General features: G+C 42.0%; 1 gene segment (V, D, J or C); it reads left to right on the forward strand.

Moving 5' to 3' along the window:
• Positions 1–11,631: 11,631 nt before the first annotated feature.
• On the forward strand, positions 11,632–12,319 carry LOC123792230 (T cell receptor alpha variable 13-1-like). The segment is given in 2 exon segments: positions 11,632–11,730; positions 11,891–12,319. Coding segments are annotated over 2 exon segments (429 nt in total).
• The last annotated feature ends 5,428 nt before the right edge of the window (positions 12,320–17,747 follow it).

Genomic DNA, 17,747 nt, shown 5'->3' on the forward strand with positions numbered 1-17,747 from the left:
CAGTTATGCCTATGCAAGACTCTCAAAACAATTATGCTAGAAGAAGCTAGACAAAAGAGTACATATGATTCCATTTATACAAAGTTATAAATTATGTAGACTAATTCATGACAGAAGCATTCCCTAGAAATGGGAGTGGTGAGGGCTGAGAGAAGGATTACATTACCTCAGAGAGGTAACATTTAGGGCGATGCATATGTTCATTATCTCAAATGTGGTGAGGGCTTCACAAATACATACATGTGGCAAACCTTAGAGAATTGTTTAATTTGGTGCATTTTATTGTTATATAAATTATGTGTTAAGAAAAGCCATTAAATATCCAGATTTACTCTGCTATATCTTCTCTCACTGGTGTGCAAGTCTTGTGTGAACCAAAATTCAAAATATTTCTCTGTAGGCCTCCTTTTTAAAGTTACAGATAACAACTTCTGCATCCATGCGCTATACTGTTTCTTTTTTCCTTTTTAAAAAGATTTTATTTATTTACTTATTTCTGAAAGAGAGAGAGAGAGAGAAGCATGAGTGGGGGGAGGAGGAGAGAGGAAAAGACAAAGGGAGAGACTCCTGAGAAGCGTACAACTCCATGAGGGGCTCAACCAACAACCATCATGACCCCAGTCAAAACCAAGAGCACGAGGCTCAACCAACTGAGCCACCCAATCGCCCCCTATTTATTTTCAACCATTATCATCCCAACCTCTTTGGGATTCTCCACGTGTATCTGAACACTAGTTTGTAGGGGATTGTCCCAAATTCCTTCCTAGCATAGTTTTGTGGCAGGACTGACAATGTGATTTGAAAGGTGGAGGGGAAGGGAAGGCGTGTGTGACCCCAAACAGTATCCAGGCCAGAATTTCTTACTTCCCTCTGCATGTGGGAGACTTCCCGTGTTGGCTCTGGATTCATGAACCTCCTTGATATCTTTCTGTGGAGAGTGGCCTCCAGGAAACAGCCTGAGCTAAGCTTCCATCTCTGTGTCTAGAGATAAATGTTTACAGGGCTTTACAGACGATGTGTCCCTCTCCAGAACTTTATCCTGCTAATCCTGATTTCTTACTTTGTGGGGATTATTATTTTTCTAAATCTTGGTAACAAAATGTGACAGAGGCATTGTAATGGAAAGCATGCTTGAGGCTACGACCTGCTAAGAGTGCACCATTAGTATTTGTTGGCTGATTCACAATACTAGTCATCTTATGTTGGAGTCAACAAAACAGTGAGAACATAAGATGAGTCTCAGGTCATTCTCTAGGGATTTAACAACTTCTTGTATGGTGTTCTCTCCGTCTATATTTCCTCTTTTTCATTTTTTAATGATTCTGAAAATTAAGAATATTTGACTATCAAAATATCTGACTATCAAATACTGTGCTTTTTTTTCAAGCTTTAATAAAAAGACAATATTCCTTACGATTGGTATTATTTAAAGACCCAGTAAATACTGCATTTCATATAAAGGCCATCGTTCATTATTTTTGTTAAACTTAGCAAATATTTAGTGAGTACATAAAAAATGACCGTCATTGTTCTAAATATTGGTGTACAGTGTAGAAAAACACAGAATCACTCAGCAATGACTTGACTTCTTATTACTTTTTCCATATTCAACTCCTAGCCCCTTTCCTGGCAGTCAGTGGGTTACAGGATGGCCCAAATGGCACATGAGAATATGAAACACTGTAGTAAGATGCTTAGAAGATTGTTACCCTCCCAGCTACAGAAACACCTTGGGATTCTGTGTTAAAGAACTTCCATATCAGGTAGAGTCTTAAGAACAAAATAGACCTGAGAGGTGAAGATTGCTGTTGTTCAGACTTCCAAGGGCACCTGAAGACGGACATGCGCCTCATAAAGTCAGGGATGAAATACTTGGCCGACTTGGGGAGGATTCTGGCCAACACGCACGCACTTCAGTCCCCGTCCACCAGGGGGCGCAGCTTCCTACCTCAATCACATTTCCTGTGTGAAATGTGGGCTTCCACTGATCATTTCTCTGTCACTCCAAGGTTTCTTCGTGGTAAGAATGAAGAGCATTATTTAGGTGACACTGCAGAGATGAAGTGTTCTCCAGGCTTCGTGACTGTGGCACTCTTAATCCTTGGTGAGTAAAATGCCTCTTAAAACTTGGATTCTTTCTTCCATTGTGTCTGCAAAATCTTTAACTCTAACGCTATCCAAGAGCTTTATGCCCAAGGTGACACAGGTCTCTTTTCTCTTTCCTCAGCACAAACCCATGGAGACTCAGTGACCCAGACGGAAGGCCAAGTGACCCTCTCAGAAGAAGCTTCCTTGACTTTGAACTGTACTTACTCAGTGCCAGGTTCTCTCACTCTTTTCTGGTATGTGCAGTATCCGGGAGAAGGTCCACAGCTCCTCCTGAAAGCCTTGAGGGACAAGGAGAAGGGAAGCAACAAAGGATTTGAAGCCACCTATGACAAAGATTCCAAATCCTTCCACTTGGAGAAAGGCTCAGTGCAAGCATCAGATTCAGCTGTGTACTACTGTGCCGTGAATGACACAGTGACGGGGACTGCAGGGGGAGCTGAGCACAAACTCTGAGCAGAGCAGGGGCCTGGATGCTGAGTGTCTCTGACTGACCCACTCTGGTTCCAGCTCAGTCTGTGGTTGTCTGTCCCTCAGTGTCTGCATGATAACAAACATCATACAAATGAATAGAGCACAGAAACCGGAAGTATCATCAGCAACCCAAGCTGTTCCTTAGCGACACTGAGGACAGTTTGATGCCAAGAGTCCCTCAGCCAGGGCATAAGTGATTTCAAGGTAAAACCACTAACAATGAAGGGGTCTATTCTCATCCTTGCAGTGAACGTCCAGCCCCACAAGTTGTTCAGGGCAGCCTGGCGGGTGTTGCTGTGTCTGTGACACTTTTAGAGACACACGGTGTGTCTGAGAAGGTGATGTCCAGTGTCTTCCTGACAGAGTGTGGCAGGAGAGGTGACGGGAGAGCTTCAGCCCCAAACCAGGTTTCAGTAGAGAAAGAAGGGAAGGGAAGAAAGGAGGAGGAACACATGTACCCGAGCACGGAAAAGAGAGTCCGGGGACCTCTGCCCTGCTTTCTTTTCTAGTAAATCAGCTGGCCGACACAGGCTGATATTCAACATGAAGGTTGGGGGCAGAAACAGATTTGAGGAAGTAGGTCATGTCCTGGCCGGTTAAATATGTCAGTTGGCTTTCTGACAGTAAAACTCAAGTGAGATGGTGCAAACTACACACTATTTCTGTATCAGGACAAATTGTCAGGAACAGTACCTTAAATGAGTGGATAAATTACATTTGCAATGTGCATTAAGAAAAGTAATAGAAAAAGGAAAAACTGCCCACAGATAATCAGAACATGAATTCTCTCCATTCTTCCTCAACCCTTTGGCCCTGACTCCCCTCCGACTAGAGTAATTTTCACCTGTTATCCTCATGGTTTATTCCTTCCGTTCTTCCTAGTCTCTGTTCTAGAAAAACATGTGCTCATGGGAGGAATATTTAATAAGGTTTATTGTAATGTAGTATTTCCTGGATTAAATAAATCATCTTGACTTTTAATCACTAGAGGAAAGGATGTATTAATGGGAGTATATCCACAGTATGGAATATAATGGAACAATGATGCATATAGGTTAATAGAGTAAGACGTATAAGATTTACTATTGTGTTGATAAAGGAAGTCACAGAAAGGTATACCCTGAATGCATATTTGTATTATAATAAAGTCTAAATAAAATACTATATATTTCCTTTTGATCCAAATTCAGTAAAACATCTGAAACGTCAAACTCCAAATTGTGAAGATGAACAAAGAAATAGGGTAGTAAGTGACGAAAGAGTCAGAATTGGGTGTCGTAGTAAAAGGGCTTTTCCTCTGTAGGTAATGTTTTATTACTTTTAATAATTCATATATTCACAAATTTCTATTGTTAAAATTAATAAAAGGCATAAAAGTCATCATAAATATTTATCCATATTCCTCTTTATTCCTATCACCAAAAAAAAAAAAAAAAAAAGGAAAAGGAGATAATATTTGCCTTCTTGATAAGATTTTGTCCAATGACACAAACTATACTTATTTCTCCCTCCTCTGGGGTCATATGTTTTTAGTTTCCACTCCTCTTAGGGTCCTACTCTTTGACTCTATTAAATCATGTAACTTACATGTAGACTGTACACTGGTACGTTTTCCACTTTTATATATTTTATTTGTTTGTTTATCCTTTCAATTTTATTTCCAGTTAGTTAACAAACAGTGTTATAGTAGTTTCAGGTATACAATAGAGTGATTCAGCCCTTCCACAGATCACCCGGGGCTCATCAGGACAAGGACAGTCCTTCATTCCCTCACCAATGAAACCATCCCCCAAACCTCTTCCTACTAACCATCAGTGTGTTCTGTTTAATTAAGAGTCTGTTTCTTCCTTTATCTCTCTCTATCATTTTTTCTTCTTCTTCGGTTTTTTTTTAACTTCCACATGAGTGACATCGCATGGTATTTGTCTTTCTCTGACTGACTTATTTCCCTCAGCATTATACTCTCTAGCTCCATTCATGTCATTGCAAATGGCAAGATTTTGTTCTTTTTTATGGCTGATTAATATTCCATTACTCGTTTACATATTCTGAACAGATAGTAAAACATCCCATTGAAAAGAAAAGCTCAAGGATTGCGGATTTCCTTTGAGCTAAGGTAAAGAAATCAAATAAATAGCACAAGATGAGAATTACTTAATTATTTTCTGATATAATTTCCTGGAAGTTCCATTTTAAAAGTAGGATTAGGTTCACTTGTAATCCCCATTCAATCCAAGCAGGTGTCTTCTTTTCTGACCATCTGCATTTCCTTCATCAGGAAGCTTGGAATGAAAAGGGCTGGGGATCTGGGTCTGCTGAATTGCTTGGTCTGAAGGGGTCTTTGCTGACTGCTTCAGTCCTCCAGGCGGCACTCTAGGCTTTACAAGAAACAAAGACTTTCTGAGGGCCCAGGGTGAACAGTTAGAGAACAGAACTCATGTGAGCCTGTCCAATTACAGATAGCAAAGGTAGGTGGAGAGGGGGGACAGGGATTGTGTAAAGTGCATCTCAGGTTTTGAGTTCTGCCATGGCATAGCAACTTCAGACATCTGGAGGCCATATCTCTAGAAATCCATTATGTGCATAATTCTTCACAGATAACCAGGACAGGATTATTTCTGGGTATTGTGACCATGGAAACTCAAGAGAGAACATCCCATTATCTGTTGTCAATTGTTATGAATAAAAACTCCCAAACTTACTGGCCTTGAAATTATTTCAATATCCCAGATATCTTACCTTTTCATATGTCTCTGCTGAGAGTGGAGAGAACAAGAATGAAGAGAAGAAGAGGGGAAAAAATAAGGAACAAAAATAGAAGGAAAGGAAGAGGACAATATTGACGTTGAGCAGCAACGAGTGGCCCAGTCAGACTCAGCTCTGTGGGTAAGCAGGGTGTCCACCAGCTGCACTGGAGAGGTGGAGAGGTAGAAATGAAATCAGAGAGGACATTATGCAGACAACCTATTTTTCACCAACCAACTTCTGGTTGGAATCATTTTCTATGCAGATGGTGACTATCTGTCTTGGTTTCTAGAACTCTCTTGATTTCAAGAAGTTGTAGTTACTTCTGCAATACACAATGCATGCTATCAGATAGTTTTCCTTTATTGGTGTTTTTATATAATTGAATTGTCACATTGTCTTCAAACTATGCAATTTTGGGAATGGTGTCACTCTTCCCTATGTGTCTTCAAGGTTCTTTGTAATCCCTTTTAGGCCCTGACTCTACTAGAAATATCATTCACCTTTCCTCCCACACAATGCCACAAATTTCTTACATAAAGTGTTCTAAGGTAAAGCCCTCTTATCCTCCTATACTGGAAATATTGCCTATCCCTCCCTGCCCTGTTAGCAAGCACAATTTTGGAGAGATTCCTATGCAGTGCACCTGGGTCACTGTGGGTGAGGTCTCGAATTCCACGAATCACAAAGCAGAGGTGTGATTGGTGCAAAGGTTCTGTGGGAACCCATTGAGTGTAAGAACACAATTTCTCTAGACCGAGGACTTTACACTCTGCAGACTGAGGATGTGGGTAATTCAGCCCCAAAGAAGAAATATGAAGAGCCACTGGGGAGCTCTGCTGGGGCTCCTGTGGGTCCAGGTTTGCTGTGAGTGGGGGCGTCCAGACGGGGCTGGGGAGCGGTCCGCAGCCTGCAGTGGTGGGGGGAGCTGACACTGAGCTCCTAGACAGTACTACAGCCCGAGGGGTGTGTCTCCGGACATTTTACAAGTTTGAAATCTGCATCAGTGCCCCCTGGAGACTTGACTTGTGTTTGTTATTCTCTTTCCACGCAGGGGTGAGAGGGCTGGAGGTGGAGCAGAGCCCTTCAGCCCTGAGCCTCCAGGAGGGAGTCCGCGCTGCTCTGAAGTGCAATTTTTCTAGCTCAGTGCAGAGTGTGCAGTGGTTCCGACAGAACCCCGGGGGCGGCGGCCTCACCCGGCTGATTTACGTGGCTTCGGGCACGAAGCAGAGCGGAAGGTTCAACTGCACACTGAACATGAGGGAACGGTCCAGCACCCTCCACATCGCGGGCTCCCAGCTGGAAGACGCGGCCTCCTACCTGTGCGCCGCGGAGACACAGTGCTGCCTGCTGATCTGGGGCCTGCAGGCCAATTGCAGCTGCACCTGTGCCTCGGCCCCTCCCTGGGGCATCTGCACCCACAGCAGCCTTGGCTCCTTTTCAGATTTTCAGATCTATGTTACAGCACCTTTTCCCTCCAAAATGAGACCCATCAGGGTTCTCATTTCACTTGCTTTTCTTGCCCTTATTTTTCTCTACCATGGACACTTTGGAGCAAGTGATAGAGATGCCCGTATCTACTGCCCTGGGAAAGCAGACCTTCTGGCAGCTAGCATATAAATTATATGTAAATTACTCAAATAGAAAAGACTCAAAAAAAATAGATGATAATGAAGAAAAGAAAGAGATGACTAAATTTTTTAGTTACCTATAGATGGTTCTACTCTCAAAGGATAGTAATGAGAATATGTGTAATGTTTTTTCCAGTCTGTATTCATCTTTTTCCTCTTGGAAATAAAAATATAACGAAATAATTTTAGGGGTGCCTGGGTGGCTCAGTCATTAAGCTTCTTTCTTCGGCTCAGGTCACGGTCTCAGCATCCTGAGATCGAGCCTGGCATCGGGCTCCTCCGCTGGGATCCTGCTTCTTCCTCTCCCACTCCCCCTGCTTGTGTTCCCTCTCTTGCTGGTTGTCTCTCTCTCTCTCTCTCTGTCAAATAAAAAAATAAAATCTTAAAAAAAATAATTTTATTGAGGGTCAGGCACTCTACTTTTTCAATTACATATACTTTTTATTTCAGCAAGGTAACACCTGTAAATAAGTACTTTCATTTCATGCAAGAATTAGTCAGGATTTTAGAGCATAAGTGCCTTAGATGAGCTCATATTATTCCAAAGTTAGTGACTCTAAGGGGACATGAGAGCTTATCCTCTGAGCACCTGAGGAAGAAGACACTTAGAATGACAAAATCTTAAGGATTTCTATTGCTCAGTTTATACAATACGTACATATCACTGCCAGAAGTGTCCGTTTAAGTCATTTCTAAATAGCACCTTGTGGAGAAGAGCTCATGGAAATTTTCACTCTGTTCCATGAAAATCCATTGCCCTTCCTTGCATTTTGAGTGAATCTACGACTCATGATTATGTAACATCACTCCTAGTTTGGGAAAGGGAGCAGAGAGTTTCCAGGATTACCCTAAATGATCCCCATCTCTGTTGTATCCAGAAACAAAGACTTCTGACCCCAAACCCAAAGTTGAAACTTGCATGTGTAAGGTTTTCAGCACAAGGGAATCCCAGCCTGCTCTGGTTGTTATGTTGATGAAAGGGCATTGACAGGAAAGATGGGGTCCCTGAAAATTCAGAGGGAGATAAAGGGCAGACTCCCAAAGCTGGGAGCAGCCAGCTTCTTGAGCATGGGACCTGGGCAGTTACACAGCCCCCCGCTCTCCCAAGGAAGCCTGACCTTGGTTTAATGCTGGGCCCTCACTGTCTTGAAATTCATAGTAATTTTATCTTTCTTTGTCCTTGTCCTTTCTAAGGGAGTCCCACGAAGGGAGGAGCAAGTGCCTGAGCAGAGAGATGCGTGGGGCAGCAGGACACAGGCAGGAGCGCACGCAGGCTCGGGGTCTGGGTCACGGCAGGTGGTGTGTGCGCTGAGCAGCGGGCAGGGCCACCTGGGGTCTGTGCCTGCTTTGGACTAACTGGGGCTTCGACGTCAGCAAAGGGCGTAGCAAATATTGTCGGGATATTACTACAGAAGGAAAGTGTTTCCGTGGATGTTTCAATAAAGCTGTTTGGCAGTTTCTTATACAACTAAACAAACTCTTACAGTCCGATCCAGCAGTGGTTTCCTGAGTGTTTACCCAAAGGGGTTGAAAACTTATGTCCACACACACTTGTACAGAGGTGATTTATAGCAGTTTTATTCGTAATTGCCAAATTTGGAAGTTAGCAGCATATCCCTCAATAAGTGAATGAATACATAAATGATGGTCCATCCAAAATGGAATATGATTCAACGCAAAAAAGAAACGATGTATGAGGCCATGAAGAGATTGGGGAACGTTGTATGCATTTTACTAAGTGAAAACAGCCCATCTACATAGGGTATGATTCAGATCCTATGACATTCTGGAAAAGGCAAAACTCTGGAAGGAGTATAACATTGTGGTTGCCAACGGTTGAGCGGAGCAGCAGGGATGAAGAGCACGGAGCACGGTCAGGGCAGTGAGCCCACATCTCCGACACGACAGCGGTGGATGCGTACTTACATTCGTTCACACCCACAGAATGTACAACACAGGCGTGAGCCCCAGGAGACCTGCGGGCTTTGGGCGACCTGATGTGGCAGCATAGGCTCCTTCACCGTGGAATGTGTCCGGGGTGGGGGTTTGACAATAGCAGAGGCGATACCTGTGTGGGGGCACGAGGAGCACCAGAAGCCTCAGTACGTCTGCCTCGGTTTTATTAGAACCTGGATGAGATGGTTGAAAAGAAGAAAGTCTTTCAAAAATTAAATTCAGAGACATGAAACTAATATGTATGAAGAGTGAAAGCATTTTAGATAAATGGCTCCCCTAGAAACATTACCTGATGACACCTTTTCCTGGTTTTTGTATAAAGATCCCAGATTTTCATTTGAAATGATCTCACAAATTGTATAGATATCTGTGGTTGGAAATTTTGAAACTCCAAAGTAAGGTTTCAAGGAGAAAGCCAGAACCCAGAAAGAAATTAGGCTGTTTTATCTTTTATTTTATTTATAAAAGATTTTATTTATTTATTTATTTCCAGAGAGAGAGAGCAGGAGTACAAGCAGGGGAGCAGCAGGCAGAGGGAGAAGCAGACTCCCCACTGAGCAAGGAGCCAATGTGGGACTCGATCCCAGGACCCTGGGATCATGACCTGAGGAAAGGCAGATGCTTAACCATCTGAGCCACCCCGGCATTCCTATTGTTTCATTTTTTGTCTACAAGCAACTCACTTTATTTTTTTCACTTTTTTGTTATTTTATTTTATTCATTTTTATTTTATTATGATCTATTAGTCACCATACAGTACACCATTAGGTTTTGATGTAGTGTTCCACGATTCATTGTTTGCGTATAACACCCAGTGCTCCTTGCAGTATGTGCCTTCCTTAATACCCATCACTGGGCTAGCCCATTACCCCACCCCATTCCCTTGAAACCCTCATAAGTAGAAAATATTCTATGAAATAATCAGGGAGCTGGGAATTTTGTCCAATGGATGGCCTCATCTTTGCAACAGGTAATACATGGAAGAGCATTATTCACATGAATGGTCACATTCAGTCCCCTACATTCAGTTCTGAGTGTCACGCCTCAAAAGCGCAAACATTGGCCTAAGTATCTATCTTGGAGAAGAGGGGAATTTGCCCAGAGAAGAGTTTGAGAATTTTTATTTAATAAGGAATGGGTGAGAGAAAGGAAATTTCCCCGAATTAAGACGTTTTCCTTTCATAAAAACAATTTCATATATTCACATATGTTTATATATTGAGTTGATGTTCTTCACCATAGCTGCCTTTAAATCTTTCAGGGTGGGAGAGGTGGAAGGAAGATTTGTTAATTCTTTGTCAATTCAGAGGATCCATGAGTAGGAATCACAGGACAGGGGCTTCCACTTTTGGAAATGAGGTCGTCTTCCTTCCCAGAAACCTTTTCACCTGATAGTTCTTTAGGGCCAGGTTCCTGCTGGTACCATTCCTGGAACACATGCAATATTTATCCTTCCCTGGATTCATTCTCACAGAGGTCATCAGAAATTTCCAGAAATTAATGTGAATGAGAAAGAGGTTTTGGCAGAGAGAGATAATTCTGGAAACTCAAGGACTGGAGAACTTTATCAATGAGCATCAGGGAGAGAACACTGTAGTGGCGTTTAGGAGAAATCTGATGGAGTATGGAACGTGAAGCAGTGTTACCAGGAAGTGGGAAGTGTGACAGGATAGATGGTAACACTGAAGAGGAAATCGTCCTGGGGCCACGAGTCAGTAATTGCACTGGAGGACATGTTGTCCATTTTGATTGGAGAAAATGTAATCACTTCAAGTATAAAGTTATAAGCGGTTATATTTTCTGAGTTTGCATCTTGATGTTTTCTCAGAATTTCTACTCTGTCTTTCAATACTTCGCATTATATAAGACACACAACATTCGAAAAGATTTCTTAAATCATGTCAGATTTCTCTGTGCAAATTATTCAAATTTGGGTCAAAAGTTGCCTTTGTTGACATAGTATTAACTGATGGAAGTTACTCCCTTGCTCTCTTGTCATCGAGATTTGGTCCTTTACTTTTTTGTCACAATCATCTTAACTGAGGGAAGATTCCACATTTTGACTGTTGGTATTGTCAGTCCTCTGGAAATAAAATAGCAAGGTCATGGGCAAGACCAAGTAGGAGGAGCAGAGTCTGAGGTAAGAGACATTTGAAATATCAACTGATGCTCTCTCTCTTACTCTAATCCTTGGCTTCCATGTTCCTTTTAGAAATAGTTTCTCTCCATAAAGACAATTGAGGACGGTAGATTTGGCAGAAAGAGAAGGTTTTCTATTTTCTTTGCTGAAGGGAGTAAATCTTGATTCCTTCCTGATTTCAGACATGTGCACCAGGCCCGTCACGGAATAAACAGCGATAGCATCTACCTCTTTCCAGCTTACTATCAGTGACTCAGTGGTGCGCAGAGGTATAAATCTTGACCTCCACATTCTCACTGTGCACTCCATCCCTGATCTAACATATAATTTGCTTGACTGATTGCCACCTTGCTGCACAGAGGCACAGGAGAGAAGCGCATTTCCCCGGTGAGATCAGTAGCTCTGTGACCACAGACGGAAGTGCACCTGCGCCGACGCAGAACACGTGGAGGGCTTGTTTTCATGCATCTGGTGCACTAGACTGTGGCAGGAGCAGGGCCTTTTTCTCATTGGCTGGTGAACAACGTGGAAAAGTCCTCTGTTAGAGAAAGGGGGCGGCCTGACAAGAGCAGGAGATGAGCTGGCTGGAGGCTGCAGTTCTGAAGCTGGTCTAACGGGGAGGAGCCATGAGGACATCCAGGGGAGCTTTAATCGTGTTCTCGTGGCTGCAGCTGAGCTGTGAGTTGACAAGTATGGGACACGGAGGATATTAGTGCACAGCCTTCAGAAGTCAAGACTGGCTTTACTCTGTTTCCTCCCATTAGTGTAGAAAAGAGCATTCAGACGGGTAAGAACCTGGAATCTCTTCTCCTTTCTCTGACCTTTTCTTTCTGCACAGGGTTCAGCCGAGGAGAGACTGTGGAGCAGCGGCCTTCTACCCTGAGTGTGCGGCAGGGATGCAGCTCTGTCATCAACTGCAGCTATTCAGACAGTCGTTCAGAGTACTTCCCTTGGTACAAGCAAGAGCTTGGGAAAGGTCCCCGGCTCCTTATATACATTCGTTGCAGCATGACCACAAAAGAAGACCAAAGGCTCACTGTCTTACTGAACAGGACGGCCAGACATCTGTCCCTGCACATCGCAGACACGCAGCCTGAAGACTCAGCTGTGTACTTCTGCGGGGCAAGCGCACACTGCTCCCCAGACACCTGCTGCCTGCACTCAAACCTGCCACGGGCCAGTCCCCTGGTCTTTGACACAGACCTTCCAGGATAGCGTTTGTGCTGTTGTTTGTCTGTAGGTGGAAGCTAATGTGTTAGATGTTAAAAGCATATATAAGGCTGTTAGGATCAAGATGACGCAGACAGGTCAGAACACTTTGTTGGATGACTGTTGTTTAATGGATTCTTGAATGGAGTCAGTAACGGTTTATTTTCAAATTGAGGTTTTAAGGAACTCTCCATTTACTATTGAGACTCCTCTCCTATAAATAACCCATTAGACCAACATTACAGTCCCTATTATAGATGGGCACTTAAATATTGTGTTGCAAAAGTAGTATTTATGATTTTTCTAATTCTAAAACATTATATGCCAAACATGGAAGTATGGAAGGTAGAAATATGAAAGTGATAATTCTGTAAACAATTTTGGGTACTGAGACTCTCAGCTGGAACAGAGAGAACTATGACATCACCCACACACTTGCTCCACCAGGAAACCCCTGCTTCCTGTTCCGGGGCCACAGCAGCACATACCCAGCAATCCTTCTCTCACCCTGTCAGGCTCCCCTCACTGTGCCAAGCCCCGAAATTGATGAAGAAGAAGGAGAAGAAGAAGACAATTTCAGTCTAGTGGGAGAACTCAAACATGTTTCTCTCCAGGCTTCTGAGGGTACTCGTGGCTTCCGTGTGGCTAGGTAAGACGGTCCCTGTGGGAGTGTGCCTCCTCTATGACCTAAAATCATGAGGGATAGTCAGGATCTTGTGGATACCTTGGGAAGGAGGGACGACAGTGTGTAAAATGGAAGTCTTTGTGCCACATCACATATTCCCGAAGTCTCTGATTCTATGTTTTTTTTTTTCCTTCAGGATCCAGTATTGCCCAGAAGGTAACTCAAGCCCAACCGGCGATGTTAGTGCAGGAGAAGGGGGCTGTCGCTCTGGAATGCACACTTAGTACACGTGACCCAAGTTACAGTCTACTGTGGTACAAGCAGCCCAGCAGTGGGGCGATGATTTTCCTGATTCGTCAGGATTCTTACATCCAGCAAAATGCCACTGATGGTCGCTACTCACTGAATTTCCAGAAGACAAGAAAATCCATCCAACTTGTCATGTCAGCTTCAGAGCTGGAGGACTCCGCAGTGTATTTCTGTGCACTGAGGGAGGCCACAGTGAGCGGCGTGATGGAGGGAGGTGTACCCAAACCCAGGGCTCTTCCTGATACCCCTCCCTGCTGTTGGGCCTGAGGGGGGCATTGCCATCCCAGACAGGAAGTGGCACAGGTACAGGCTTAGAGAGAAAGCCTCCCTCTAAGAAATTACCTCTCCAGGTAAGGGTTATCGTGCATCAAACACTTCCTCATCCATGAAAATTTGTGTGAAATTGTTTATTGAAGACTAGAATAGTCACAATAAACGGTTTGCCATTTTGCAATTAGATTCAGCTAGAATGATAGGCTAAGGAAATTTAGAAACATTTGACTCAAAAAGCAGCAATAATGTGTGTGAATTGTCGTATTTTTTCAGATCTATTTGTTCAGTAAATATTTATTGAGCATATATTATGTTACAGGCATTGTTAGACTAAGGAAGGCGGTGAAATGTCTCTGTGGTTTTCCTTTTTTTGTTTTATATCATACCATTTTATATCATTTAATGATTTAGTGTAATTAGGTTTGTTTGCTGTGAGTCATCATACTGACATTAAGTTTCTAAGAGACCTGCTCTTTGACGTAATTCATACTAGTGTTCATTGCATCTTATTAATACCTCTAGCAGAGATGTGCGCAGTCTGTGTACTATGGGTTTACCTGCTTCCCACCAGTCTTTCCACAAATGATCATAGGGGCTCTTAGGGGGACGGGGTGAAGAAGCAGAGTGTGAATTTTCCCCTTTATTGGTTCCTGTCCTTCACATCAACACTCCATCAAAGGTATTTTTTTGTAAGATTTTTATTTATTTGAGAAAGAAACAGAGCAGGGACAGGGGGAGAGGCAGAGGGAGAAGCCAACTCCCCGCTCAGCAGGGATCCCAATGCGGGGCTTGATCCTGGGACTCCAGGATCATAACTTGAGCCGAAGGCAGCTGCTGAACCAACTGAGCCACCCAGGTGCCCCCTTCCAAGGTATTTTTTGCAAACACGTGGCTCAGTTTGCACACTTCCAGCACTCTTTGTTTGTTCGATGTTCCATACTCCAATATCCTCATTTTCTCCATTTTTTCTTCTTCCACCTCTAACCCCATTCCCGCAGTGCCTTAAAATTCAGACGGTAATGGATGGTCGATAATTGGTCTTGCATTGTATCATCCTCTTATATTTGCTTGGAAGGCAGATGTGTAGAGTAGAGATCTTAACAAGAATCTCTTAAAACGTTTTAATTACAAAATCTTACCATTTTAATATTCAATTTACCATTTTAACAATTTTTAAGTGTACAATTCCCTGGTATAAAATACATTAACACTGTTGTTCAATCACCACCACCATCCATTTCTAGTATTCTGTTCATCTTGAAAAACTGAGTATTTGTACTCACTAAACAATAACTCTCATTATTCCATCCTTCCTTTCCTTGGGAACTACCATTCTGCTTTCTCTTTCCATGAGTATGACTACTTTAGATACCTCGTAGAAGTGGAATTCTGCAGTATTGGTCATTTTGTGACATTCTGTTTGGCATAATGTCCTCAGGGTTCATCCATGTTGCAGCATGTGACAGAATTTATTTCCTTTGTAAGGTTGAATAATATTCCAGTGTATGCACATAGCACATTTTGTTTATCCATATCTATCTGTGGATGGACTTTTGGGTTGCTTTTGCCTTTTGGTGGAAATAGGAATTCATAAACATCTCAATATTGTGGGAATATAGCCAAATTCTTTCCATTTTTGAGTATATATCAGAAGTGGATTGCTGGATCATAAGGTAATTCTATTCCAAAATTTTTGGAAACCTTTGTAGTAGTTAATTGAAACAACTACGCTCTTAGACTTTGTTTTCACAAGCGAGTTTCAAGGACCAGAGAAAGAGAGTGATTACTTGTCATGAATAGAGCTCCAGTATATGGGTGAATCGGAAAACCCTAGAAGAGTTTGTCTCTCTTGCTACAGTGCATTGCTTCAATCGGTGGCCTAATAATTGGTCTGGGTGGAATGGCGAAGCCACTATCCAGTGGTCAGCTCCTGAATAGCAGTTTGGGCATCCATTATAATATGTTTTCCTTCTTATTTTGGTAAGATCCAAACCTCCAATTATTTAATTCTTCTTTAGTAGTTCTATTTGCATAAAGAAAGTACCTGTAAAAGACTGTCTTAAAGTATTTCAAAACTTGAGAAGAAGTCAGTTTGCTACCCTCTAGCCTCTCTTTCAGTTTTTCTCGGACAACCATCTATAGTAACAAAAACAGGGACCAGGCTTTTGCTATCATCCAGCTGTGTTGTAATCTATTAGCTCTGCCATGAACTTTCTTGATACTTTTGATCTTTGTTTCATTATTTGTAAAATGGGAAGTGATATCTTCTTTGGTATTTTATTATGACAATTTATCAATAATATATCCAAAAGATTGACAAGTAAGAGATGAGCAGTGTAGGGGGGTATCTCAATAGGTACAGAGAAAGCATTTGACAAAATCCAGGTCCATTCCTGATTAAAACTTCCGCCAAATTAGACAGAATGGAAGGGAACTTCCTCAGCTTAAAAAAGGGCTAACAAAAGACCTACATCAAATGTCATACTTGATGGTGAAAGCCTAAATGCTTTCTCCTTAGTTTCAGAAATAAGGGACGAGTTTTGGCTCTCAGCACTTGGAGTTAATATTGATGTAGAGGTGAAACAAAAGCCATACATTTTGGAAAAGAAGAAGTGAATTTACCTTTAATAATAGCAGCATAATAGTCTGAGCAGAAAATGCGAGGGAATCTACAAAACAGCTACTAGAACAAATTGGTTTAACAAAGTCAAGTGTACACCTACCATATGATCCAGCCATTCTACTCCCAGATGTGGACCCAAAAGAAATGAAAGCATATGTCTATAAAAATATTATACACAAATGTTCACAGCAGCTTTATTTGTAAAAGCTCCACTGAGACTAACCCATATGGTTATCAAGAGGTGAATAGACAAATTATTTTATAGGCACATTATGCGATACTATACAGCAACTGAACAAAAGCCCTGATAATTATAACCATGAAAAATTTAAAAATAATTAGGTTGAGAAGATGCCAGACTAAAGAGTGCATATGATTCCATTTATACAAAAGTATAAAGTATACAAACTAATTCATGACAGAAGTGTTGTCTGGAAATAGGGGTGGGAGAGGGTTGAGAGGATTACAAAAAGACATGATGAAACTTTGGGGGGCGATGCATATGTTCATTATCTCCATTGTGGTGATGGCTATATATATATATATATATATATATATATATATATATATATATATTTATTTATTTATTTATTTATTTATATATGACGTATGTATATGTCAAATCTTGTAGAATTGCTCACTTTAATTTGGTGCAGTTTATTGTTATGTAATTTATGTATCAATAAAGCTATTAAATATCTAAATTTACCATGAACTATTTTCCCTAGATGTTGTGCAAGTCTTCTTGTGTGACACAAAATAGAAAATATTTCTCCTGTAGGATTTCATTGGCCTGAAACCATGTTTGTTTTTTTTTAATTGTAGATAATTGCTTTCTGCATCATGAGCTATACTGTTTATTTTCAGCTGGCATCATCCCAACCTGTTTAGCATTGTCCCTGTATATCTGAATAGAATTTTGTAGTGGCTTGTCCCAAATTCCTTTCTAGCATAACTTTGAGGCAGGTTCTGACAATGTGATTTGGAAGGTGGAGGGAAAGGGAAGGGATACGTGAACCCAAACAGTATCCAGGCCTGAGTCTCTTACTTCACTCTGCATCTGGGTAAGCGTTGCCATGTTGGCTCTGGACTCATGAAACTCCTTGACATGAATCTGTGGAGAGATCTGCCTCCAGAAAACAGCCTTGGCCGTTTCCATATGTGTCTAGAGGTAACCGTTACAGGGCTTTACAGAAGATGTGTCCCTCTCCAGAGCTTTATTCTCATAATCCTGATTTCTTACCTTGTGTGAAAAATGTTTGATTAATGTTTGGCAACAAAATGTGACAGATGGATGGTAATAGAAAACACCTTTGAGGGCGCCTGGGTAGCGCAGTCGTTAAAGCGTCTGCCTTCGGCTCAGGGCGTGATCCCGGCGTTCCGGGATCGAGTCCCACATCGGGCTCCTCCGCTGGGAGCCTGCTTCTTCCTCTCTCACTCGCCTGCTGTGTTCCCTCTCTCGCTGGCTGTCTCTCTGTCACATAAATAAATAAAATCTTAAAAAAAAAAAAAAAAAAGAAAACACCTTTGAGACTAAAACCTGTAAAGAGTATAGCATTAGTACTTGCTGCCTGATTCTTATACACTAGTCACCTTATGTAGGAGTCAATAAAACAATGAGAGCATAAGAACCTCAGATCATTCTATGGGTATTTG

This window comes from Ursus americanus, chromosome 35, assembly GCF_024610735.1.
Source record: "Ursus americanus isolate L20-20 chromosome 35, mUrsAme1.1.p, whole genome shotgun sequence".
In the NCBI taxonomy this organism is placed as follows: domain Eukaryota; kingdom Metazoa; phylum Chordata; class Mammalia; order Carnivora; family Ursidae; genus Ursus; species Ursus americanus.